Source organism: Plodia interpunctella, chromosome 9 (assembly GCF_027563975.2).
Source record: "Plodia interpunctella isolate USDA-ARS_2022_Savannah chromosome 9, ilPloInte3.2, whole genome shotgun sequence".
NCBI classification, from domain to species: domain Eukaryota; kingdom Metazoa; phylum Arthropoda; class Insecta; order Lepidoptera; family Pyralidae; genus Plodia; species Plodia interpunctella.
In genome coordinates, this window is record NC_071302.1 from 946,620 (window position 1) to 958,914 (window position 12,295).

General features: G+C 34.9%; 1 protein-coding gene across 2 annotated transcripts in view; it reads right to left on the reverse strand.

Annotated features, from left to right (window-relative positions):
• Positions 1-12,295, reverse strand: part of LOC128672306 (uncharacterized protein) — a 107,168-nt gene that overhangs the window by 83,088 nt on the left and 11,785 nt on the right. The window contains exon 2 of one of the 2 annotated variants that reach the window (XM_053749358.2): positions 9,420-9,446. The exons of the other annotated variant lie outside the window; for it this stretch is intronic. Within the exon in view, the coding sequence (XP_053605333.1) occupies positions 9,420-9,446 (27 nt within the window). The remainder of the gene's footprint in view (positions 1-9,419; positions 9,447-12,295) is intronic. 2 annotated transcript variants of the gene reach the window in all.

The window sequence follows — 12,295 nt, forward strand, 5'->3', positions numbered from 1 at the left end:
ACATCATTTTTCCCGATTAGGTTAATCGTGAAAAATTATTTAACTGTAATAAGTATGTAATTTTTGCTAGCTATCTGTGTCGATCCATATTGATATAATAAATACGAGTCTTTGTCACGCTTTCGCAGTTAAATCGCTGCACCCACATTGATTAAAATATGGACACAGTTTAGAAAAAAGAAAATTAGAACTAAGCCCTCAGATCTAAGATTTTTTTAAGTTTCTTAGGGTGGGATGTGTTCCAACATATTTGTCACTTTTGACATTATATTTAATTTAAACATGCCTATAAAGAAAAATGTCATAATATAATAAATAATAACAGTGACTTGACTGAGTTTTGACGAAGCTTGTGGCGGATACTTTTCTGTATGCGTTTTGAATAAGATTGTGAATCAGTTTGGTAGTTCCGAGACTCTGACGCCCGTCTAGTTCGAAGACGACCTGTGTATGAGAAGAATAAAAATAGTCTCAACCAATATTTATTTTATCTATTGTCTCAACATACATTGTCTAAATAAAATAAAATTTGTTTTTTTACATTTTCACATCTGACTCAAAAACATAGTTTACATGACCACTGTGCAGCTTGGAATTCGTTCCCAAGTTTTATTTAGTGCTGGGATTAGTACGCCGATGCAAATGTAAGCTCTTAGCTCGTAAGCTCCGGAACCTGATGCTCACTGGAATACGTAGAGTCGAAAGCACATGAACCAACGCAAATTCAAAATTTACCTCTATTCACCCTATTACAGAGGCATAAAGATCCACTAAGTGTAAGTTGACATGCGGTCGAATGTACAGTAGGCGATATATATACATGTCCTAATTCATAGGAATTTCGCCACTAATACCAAAGCATAATAAAAAGCATAGAGCGATGATGTTACTGTGCTGCACCGGTATGTAGTTAACTGTGCTATTTCGGAGAAATTTAGATTGTGGGTATTAGTCTCTCTCATATCTGCATGTTGCCGGTTATGCCTTCGGCGTCGTGAAGCCGCGGAGCCCGGGCAAGGCTTACCTTGAAAAAAGAACCTTACAATTTTGTAGATTGAGCTGTGGTATTACAACCAGCCGCCAAATTTGACTGATTCAACCATAGATAAAAGAAAAATTAATTGTATGTACGGATTCAAGCAACCTTATGACTACTAGAAATTACCTATGTTCCAAGCTGATAATTTAGTGTTAGAAATCTGATTTGTAGTAGTTAAAAAAATTGAAGAAATTAAAGTTAAAAAAATTAAAAAAATTGAACAATTGTCGTAAAAGTTGTACGACCATTGTTTGATTTATTTAAAGATCACTTTAAATAAATCAAACAATGGTCGTACAATTTTTACGACCATTGTTCAATTTATTTTCCAAATATAACCTACAATTTTTATATAAAGACTAGAACAAAGAACAAAATAGTAATACCAATGTAGTTGTTTAACTTTTTAAAGAAAACATAACTAAAATTATGTTGTAACAAAATAAGCCTTATTAACAAGCCGTATACATTATCCTAAACGTTCAACCTATCCATGAGCATAAATTCAACGTGTGACCGACTCATATATAGAATGTAGTCTACATTTCCTGCTGTAGTCCAGAGACTGCCGACAAAGTAGTCTACTCGTAATAAGTCTAAGATTCAATGTTAGAGACAAGATCGTAACCTCTTCACGGGTCGCTGAGGATTTACGTAGGTAGGGTACATCCATTGTCCGCTAAAGAAGTTTCTAGAATAATGGACGATGCAAGCTAATCCCTCTGGAGATCTACAAAATGTCAAGTCGAACGTAAGAGTAAGGGTGGGTAGCACCAGCCAACACTAACTTTAACTTTGACCTGCCCCTTAAAATTGCGCACTTTGCGTTTTTTGCGCAAGTTTAAGTTGACATCGATATTAACTGATCAACCGAACCTAAGACTAATAGACGAAAAAAGATCAGTGTTAAAATTTATCAAAACTATACGTGGATCATTACATTAAGAACTTGATTGAAAGGAAAATAAGTAGAAGATAGAAGAGAAAGAGGAAGCCCGGGCTCCGATGCTCAACGTCTGAGAAGAAACCGGGTACGCGCTCAGATGAGAGAGAGAAAGAAGAAAAAGAAAGAAAAAGGAGGTCTGGAGGAGAATGAGTGAAGATAGAAAGACATGGAAGTCACTCTATCGACGAGAATTATGCCATTAAATTATAATAATAAAAAAATACAATTATTAATGCAGGTCAACTAGTTATCTAGACGGTGTCTACACCTTCATAAATCCGTACTCTGCTCAACACAATAGCCAGCACGTGAACGATTGTTCGTATCTTATCTCAGGACTAGGGAGCACCCTGGTAATTCCGGGATTCCGAGAAAGTTCTATTTATCGAATTTCCATGACCAAATCAAAAGTAAAATAAATAATTATAATATAATACTTAGCTAAGACGATTCGTCTGGATAAAACCCAGAACAGATGATAAATAGCAAATTTGCATTTCATTTATACAAAGTTGTATTTATACAACGAACTTCAAGCCCTACTTACTTTAGTGTTTCATTGGGTTTCTGCCGTAGACTCTTCTGAGAGACCACACAACGCGTTCGTTTCGAATCCGTACCAAATTGGTGGAATCCTTTCACCGTCTGTGCTGGGCCTAAAAATATACACGGCCTAAATTTCTCACGCATATCGCGTGTACCAAATTTCCATAATAGAAATTTTCTCACGGCCCCCGAATATTTCTCACGGCTTAGATTAAGAGCTCGATGACATCTGGCCCTGAATTTGAATAGCGCTAAATTCCCGGTGAATACCGGTCTTATTGGTTTTAGGGCCTTAAGGTATGCTTTAAGTGGGGTCTGTCCTTTCGGAAAGGCGTATGTTGTGCATATTGCGTCCTCATACTCCGCTTCGTGAGCATTTTACACATATTTTCTCTCCTGTCATCCTCAGTTTCAGTCAGTCTATGGTTATATTAAAATGTTTATTGTGCTAATTAGTGTGTGGTTTACCTATTTATTGGCGCGCATTTTCTCCGGACTTTGTATGAATTGGTATTTAATGTACTTTATGAATCACATGTACTGACAAGTGCTCATACTAAATTTTAACTGTTATCCATATATCTACAATCGAATTGATTTTATCACATCATTAGATCACTAGTAGTTAAAATAGATTTTATACACTCGCGTCTTCATCCCTTACGGGGCAGACAGACTCAAAATAAGGGAACATTTTGATAAAAAAGATTTCCCAAACCCTACTCAAGTTCTCCTTCCTCAATCTACTACTATCAAATTACAACATAACCTGTTCAAGATAAAAAAATCCCAAAGGGCCTGAGAGAATTATTTTTAACCCTTATTGCTCGACCAACAGACACTACGGATTAACCCTTCGACCATCTATCCTGCCGATTTCGTTGGAAATCCCTTACGGGTGTAACACGATCCCTTACTACATTTTTGTGACGTCTAGGCATGTTCTTGCAACTTTATCAAAACGTTGACTGAGATTTATGAAGCTAGTATTAGATTTTCTGAAAGTATATTTAATATATGATTTACTGGTGCTGCATTATATGATTTACTGGTAATTTTTACATGATTTATATTGGCTTTTAATGCTTTTTTTTTTCGTTTATATACTCGTCTTCATTCCAAAATAAACAATTTTTTAAGTACAATTTTTAAGGTACATTAGAACACATTTAAATAAAATTACAGCCATCATCATATCGAGTGTGTTATTGCTAACACTGGTGTCAGTTTTTATTCAAGTCGCCTAAAGGCATCTGACATGACTTTAACAACTACTTACCGCCATCTAGTGGGAGGTAGTCGCATACACACTAGTGAACTAAACTGTCCATCAGTTACAATATTTTTTGAACATCTACTATCAATTTTTTTTTCTTTCAAGCTTGGTTATCGAATATAGGCAACATTATTTTATCGGGAAAAAGAACTATGGAGCTGGTGAACTAAACTCATGGAAATTACACGAGATACAAGTACATGTTCCAAATCTAGCGATCTATGTGAACCATTGGGTTAATTGGTGAAATCCCAAACCAATTAACCCAATGGTTCATTGTCTCTATTATACAGGCCACAACGAAACTGTTTAACAATAAATAAACAAAATTTACCAGCCAATTTATACGTCCATTAACAAAAAACAATATTATTCAGTTCCACGCTGAACTAGCCCTGGAGTGTTTACGTTGTTTGCTCATAATCTGAGACTTGTTTTGGACAAATTTACGAATAAAAAGCGAAACTTTAATATCTTTTGAGTCAAAGCGCTTTGTCATTACGCGGAGCGAAAAATAATGCGTATTTTTTGAATAAAATGGTTTTAGAAAATTTGTGCTCAGTTAGGTTGGTATCGTCTCTCACAATTGAATAAACAAAAAAGATTGCTATACGGCTGTTATTTATAATAGGGAATACTTTTGTTTTAAAAATAATTAAGTCACTTATGTATTGCAATTATAAATGAATAACCTATCTCATATCAACATAATATTTACTTTTAATAAACACATTTTACGACCTCGGTGACGCAGTGCTAAGGTTCTTGCCACTGAACCGAGAGGTCCCGGGTTCGATCCCCGGTCGGGTCATGATGGAAAATGGTCTTTTTCTGATTGGCCCGGGTCTTGGATGTTTATTTATATATGTATTTGTTATAAAATATAGTATCGTTGAGTTAGTATCCCATAAAACAAGTCTCGAACTTACTTTGGGGCTAGCTCAATCTGAGTGATTTGTTTTAATATATATTTATATTTACATTATTTACATATATTATTTCTACTACGTTTATTTAGATAAGATTATTAAGTTTGCTATTTATTTACGTTTACTTTTATTTATCTTCGAAATAAGCGGATAAATCCACCTTTAAACTATATATATTATTAACGATTACACATCAAAGTTGAGGTGTAAGATACAGCGATACAGCTAAAGTGGAGGCATGAATAATGTATGAAACTGTGAATATTATACTCGCACCAGTTGACAGGCGTGCGTCGCTTAGTTTGATGGCTGCAGAAGTTTAACCGGAACGATTAACGAGCGAGAATAGATTTGATCGTTACATTGTACGTTTTGTATTATCGACGACCTCGGTGGCGCAGTGGTAAAGTTCTTGCCACTGAACCGAGAGGTTCCGGGTTCGATACCCGGTCGGGTCATGATGGAAAACGATCTTTTTCTGATTGGCCCGGGTCTTGGATGTTTATTATATATGTATTTGTTATAAAATATAGTACCGTTGAGTTAGTATCCCATAACACAAGTTTCGAACTTGCTTTGGGGCTAGCTCAATCTGTGTGGTTTGTCCTAATATGTTTATTTATTTGTTTATTTATTATATTTATAGATATTTTCCAGGGAAATAGGCCGAGTTAAATTAGATAAGTCTGACTTGCTTGTGTTATCGAAGATGTTATTGCACGGCTTCATTAGTTGCTAATATCATGATTATTCGCCGGCGGTGAAAATGTATTTGAAAGATTGAAATGTGTTTGTTTTTTCGATTATTTCTTGGAAAATATGCAAAGCTTCACTTTATTATTGTAATAAAGTACTAATTTAAATAAAATATGACCTGATATGCAGTTGATTGTGCAAACTATACGCGCGATACCACGGGTGCATTTCAGACTTCAGACCCCCTTGATAAACTGAAGTAAATATGTAGAAATTTCATTGAATAAACAGATAAGCAAAGCAAAACCGAAAAAAATAAGTTGCAGTAATAAAATACTCACTTTTAACGCCTTATATCAAAGAATTTGAATAAAATACATGTATCTATAAAACCGCACACGATATAAGAAAATTCTATTGGGAAAGACCCTTTTATTTCGAACATACCCGATTGAAATGCTTTGAAACGTTTGTTGAAAACCAGAAAAACACCGAAAAAGGCGTCAAAACTCACGGTCCTTCCCAGAATTGTAACTTCAAAGAGATGTAATTGAATACCATTACAGGGGTGATTCTATGAAATATATATAATTCAGGAATCATCTGATGTTGTGTCTAAGAGTGAGGTGCACCAGTCAACTTTGAAGTTAACTTTGACCTGCGCTCCGCCGCCATCGTCGTGTCGACAAAATGGCGAAAAGTGTGTTTTTCTGCGCAGGTTAAAGTTAACGTCAAAGTTGACCGGAGCAACGCACTCTTAAATGAGATTACTTGATTTTTAAACATATTGTGGATAATGAGCTATTGATTCTACGACATATTGCGAATGAAAAGCTGGTTTAAAGAAGACTCAAGATAACACAGGCACCGAATAATATCAGTAGTTCAACCTCCGCAATTAACTCAAACAAAACATTATTCAAAATGTAAAACCAACTTTACTGGAAAGTTGAAACTAATTGTTGAAAACAATCCTTTGATTCTGCGAAATACTGCGAATGGAAAGCTGTTTTGTACGCGACAACTTCTTGGATACTTTGTGAATTTTGGCAACATTACTTGAACAAGCTAAGTTTGTTTTGGGTGACCTTTGCATTGTTTACTTAGGGCGAGTTGCACCAGTCAACTTTGACATTAAACTTCAAATCGCCGCGCCGCTGACGTTTAGACAAAATTGCGTACTTTGCGGTTTTTTCTGCACAGTTTAAAGTTAACATCAAAGTTGAACGGTCCAACCGTCACATTGAAAATAAATGCCGTTGAAGAATTACTGGCTTTATATTTTAGTTATTAGAAGGCTGGTTACATGCTCTGTGACTATTGGTATGGTATATCAAGCCTATGGACTAATGGAAATGGCATTCTATTAATAAAATTTTTCATTTTTTCTTTCCGTGTTTTTTCATCAGCATTTTAGAAACTATAAATACAATGTTAAGAACAAATCAATATTGACTATGTTATATCGACAATAAATCATCTGAGAGAAGGCACTAGGGTTATGCCTGAACCTTTCTTTATGGGCAGTCGTGTTAAAAGCAGATTCCGCTGGAAAAGCGACTCTACGCGCCATCTCCCACTACTCAAGGGAAACTTTTTCCTACAACGGACTTTGTAAGACAAAGTTGCAAACTACTCTTGACGGGGACTTTAATATTCAGTTAGATAAAACTAAATGGCAATTATTTGTTACTTGAACTTCAGTGTAAAGGCAAGTGCATCGTAATTTTTGTAAAGGTTTTGGTAGCTTTAATTTTCTAAATTAAATAGTAACTTGCTAATTCGGTTGTTCCCTGTTGTTTAGGGCTACAACGATGCAAAACCCGGGATGATGAAAAAAAAACTATATAATTTTCAAAATTCGGCTGTGTTTTCAAAATCGATCGCCTGCCTGATTTCAACCCTCCTTAGGAATATTATCGGCTGCCTGACATCTATGGGAGGATATGGAGTGGTTATTTTCTAGGGACATAGGGCTAACCACGAGTCATGTCGATTACAAACTGTTCGGGTCAGAAATTACCCTTATATCAAACAATAGAACAAAGAGGAAAAAATTGTCTTTTGATTTGAATTGACGATTCGATCCCAGTCAGTGGATCACAGTGGAATAAGAAATGGATAAAAATAAATCCCAAATAAAGCCATTTGTGTGTTCGACAGAGTTTTCGTATGGAATGCTACGTATTAAAGACAAAGAGCATATGAGATTTAGTCGAAATAAGTAGTACCTTAGTAGTATATATATATATGAAACAGACACTTGTGAAAGTAAATGTAATGTAAAGTAAATTTCATTATACGCCGGCCCCATTTAAAACGGCATTTGAGGGACAAGAAGAAATTGTGTACACAAATTAATAAATCAAATGTAATAATAGCGTCTATTTTAAATTTCAAAGTCGACAATATTATTATCTGTATGCCTCGTGAGGCCGCTGTCGGCGCCTGTGACGTCACGATTTCGATATGGACGCCGGCGATACACCCCGCGGGAACCGTTACCTTTCCTTTTTATATCCTTTCCTGAAGCGAAATTCTAAAAGATTTTATTTTTATGGCCAGTTTTTGTTGCGTTACTTAGGCTGGCATTGTGTGAGGATAAAAGATGATATGCGAATTTTACGGCTTCAGTGTCGCGGAGAATAGTGTTCCTTCTCTCTCTTGGGTCATCGTCCTCTATCATCATCGTCAGATCTCCTTGACCCACAGTTGGGTAAAGGCCTCTTTTCGTCTCCGCCCACCTTATCTGTCATAAGTATCCAGTTGTCGCTAGCAATCTATTCTTTTTAATTACTACCGTGCAATCTGTCTTATTTTTATTACTATCACTGGTGTCAGATTTTGTCGAAACACCAAAAGTGTTTGACAATGCGTATACAATACAACTGTTGTCATAGTGGTACCAGTTTATTTCAGACGTAAGGAAGTAAGGAAGGTTTTTTTCAGAAGTAAGGAATTATAACGTAATTTTGACGACCTCGGTGGCGCAGTGGTAAAGAGCTTGCCTCTGAACCGAGAGGTCGTCGGTTCGATCCCCGGTCGGGACATGATGGAAAATGATCTTTTTCTGATTGGCCCAGGTCTTGGATGTTTATCTACCTATATATGTATTTGTTATAACATATAGTATCGTTGAGTTAGTATCCCATAACCCAAGTCTCGAACTTACTTTGGGGCTAGCGGTTATAATGATGATGACTTATTTAAAATATATAATATTCTAATTTATAGATCGGTAACATCTGAATAAAATATTTTATTTATTTATTGTAGTACTATCATTCGCATTCGAAAAATAAAAATACACTTATTATTTCCACTCTAGCGACATTGTAAAGTAAAGAAACGGAGCTACGAATACTCAAAGCTGTTTTCTTAATTAATGGACCCCAAAGCTTTGAGGAAATTATGCATGCAGTGAAATATTGTGAAAAATAAAAAAGTTAACGAGCACGTCTCGCGCGATATTATAATGTGAAAAAAAGAACGACACACACTGGCTGACTAATTTTGTTTTATTTCTTTTTAATAAATAGGTAGAATTCATTTTAAATATAGAATCTCTATTTTGGTTTAAAATTATTGAAATACTTCATGGACTTACGCGTTATGGAAACTTGATTATGATAAATTTGTTTCATATAATTTTATGAAACTACCTAATTACCTACTGTGAATTAACTTGATATAAATCGTAGACGACAACTAATAATTATATTTGTCATTATGTTTTTTAAAATCTTTTTACACGAATAGATTTATGTGATTTTGGGTTTCGGTGAAAAATGCCTATTTTATTTCAAAATATTCGATTATAATTCGATCTCGAATTCACATTATTTACGCTTTGACATTAGGAAAAAAGTTTTAAACTTCCAGTGAGCGTCGCGCCTCACCAAGCTGCTGACCCAACTTGAAGGAGTGACTTACAAAATGCAAAGTACCTAAAGCAGTTTATAACACAAGTTCTCCGGAACCACATACCTTTGGCGATGAGGGAGGTTTTAGTACCTGTCACAAAAAGGGTAAAATTAGTACACGGGTAACTTTCAAACAGCAATTTAGACATCATAATTACGCTTTTACCCACAACAAATTTCGTGTTTTAGTTAAAATATAAGCTACTAAACTCGTGACTTTGTTCGTAGAAGGTTGGGAGTATTTTCTTCTTCATTAATTTCGAAATTTATTTTGTATACTAAGACTATAATCACGCAAATAGGCACGTTTCCACCTGATGGTAAGTGGTCACCACAACCTATCAACGCCTTTAATGCTAGGGGTGTTACACGCTCATTGTCTACTTTGTCACCTAAGTATTTTCCCACATTATCCTGTAATTTAGTGTAATTACAGGCCTCTGACATGAGAAAGGCAGTGGCCTTTCTCATGACAGAGGCCTTTAGGTGACTTGAATGGAATCAGAAACCAGTGTTAGCAATTAACACAGCTATAGAAACGATGAATACTGCCTCTCTCACCGTTCAAACCGGAACACAATACAATACAATACAATACAATACATTTTAATTGAATGTATATTTTGAGGATAAAAGTGCCTGATTTAATTACTCGAATAATTAATGTCGTAGATTTTTGATCAACAGATCAACATCCTGGAAAATCCTGGTAATATGTAAGTAATACGTATGCTAACAGGAATTTTCAGGTAGGTATAAAAAACTAACTATAATTTCGGGTAAAATTTTGACTTTCAGGTAGGTACAAAAAACTAACTATAATTTCGGGTAAAATGTTGACTTTCAGGTAGGTACAAAATACTGAATGTAACTATAATTCCGGGTAAAATGTTGCCAATGTCCTGTCCTATTTAATATTCATGCAAATCTTGAAACTCATTCACTTCTGTGTGCCCTTGGAAGTAACCTTGACATTTTCATAAGGTTCTACATTATTTTTCACGGCGCCTTGTCCTACGGGAGGCTCTGAATTCAAATGTGCAATCTCTCTAAAACGTACATTACGTATTCAAGATACATATAAAAATATACAGGTTTTATTTTACGGTTGACCTTGTCTGTATAGAACGACTTTCGTATGATTTTAGATGGTTTTACGAGTATTAGGGCATATTTTACCGCTTGCCGATAAAGTATCTGATAGCCCATATATTATCGAACAGATAGCGTTAAAATATAATTGTTTCACAAGTGTTGGATAGGCCTAACTGGCCAAATAAACTAAATTTACAACACATCCAGAACCGTGGACAAACATATGTGGTCACCTACAATTATTTGCCCGTAGTATTATTCGAAGTCATGACTTCCAGATGAAGGACAGGCGCCCAAGTGTGGTAACCACAAGCCAGGGATGTCTTTAAAAAACAAAATTTTCGAGTAAATATTTTGTGTATACAAAAGTCGTTTGAACGCTTCGTATAATTACGCAATTTAAAACATTTCGGTACCTATATTGTTGGTATTTAATAAATGGCGGGGCTCTGATAACATTTCATTAAAATAGAATAAAATTTAAATAACGTTTGTGTAATTTGAGTAAAAAACATTACGAGACGTAGAAAATGAATTCTCGTTTCTAATATTATATTTCATTCTTCAAACAAAACATTCATTCTAGACAAATACATTCCTAATATTAAAAATGTGAAAAAGTGACTTTCTGTCGAACTCCGAATCGAATTCCGAATTATCCAACTTTGAATGTTAGGTTGACCCCAGCGCGGTTGGGCCTTGGAATATATTCTTCGCTAAAAAACGGGGTGCCGAAACAATTGTTCTTATATCAGTGACCCTGTCAAGGTTCTATGCACATAACTAGAATGTTACTAATTGCAATTAGCGTGTTTCCCAATAAGTAACATCGCTACTAAGTAAAGGGTAAAAGTGAGATAAAATGCACATAGAAAATATTTTTTTTGTAATAATGTATGTATAAAATATGATAGCATTTACATAATTGCATATTATTTAATGTAAATACATGATTATCATATTTTAACCTTTACTTGATTACTGTTGAGTAAAGGGTATACGTAATTTAGTAAGAGAGTATATAGGTATATTGTTACACATAGATAGTAACAGTGTAACTAATTTTCATCGTTGAGTTGCAATCCCACAAATCGAGGTGTGACTCCGCGGGAACAAATAATTCCCATCAATATTCTCTCGGCCATAGTTTGGGAGACACTGATAGAGAATCATGCAAGGTTAGATCTACAGTTGCTGTACAGACGTGACCTGAACATTAAGCATTCGGACGGACTACACCTGCAGAATGTTTGCTATCATTTTTTATTGAAACGCTTGTGTTATGAATTTCACGTTTTGCTTCACGTACTGAAATTTATTATGTTCGTTTGGCTTATATTTAATTTTATTTAAATGTGAGTTAGGTAATTATTATTTTAGAATATTATTTCTCGGTCTGAAATTGGAGGTCTCTCTGGAGGAAATCTAGATAGATAAAATTACTTATTTGTTTCTGTCAATGCACAATTTTAATCCACATCGATGATGTAATATCCTTTTGTTGTCGTCATTTTGTGAAGATGCAAATTGAGGGCAATTATTTAATTTCGAATTTGTGCCACTTTCAAAGCTCCTTTGCCTGTCTCATTTATCGTTTTCTTGAGACGCAAACAATGAAATTATTTGTATCCAAAACATTATGTCCAAATTATTGTCTTGGCGCATAATGTCCTTTTCTCAAAATGTCCTCTTTTCATAATGTCCTTTTCTCAAAATGTCCTTGTGTGTTTTTGATGATAATTTAGATAAGCAACTGATTAAAACAGTTTTTTTTTATTAAAAGGACATTATGAGAAAGGACATTGTAAGAAAAGGGTATTTTGCGCCAAGACGCAAATTATATCA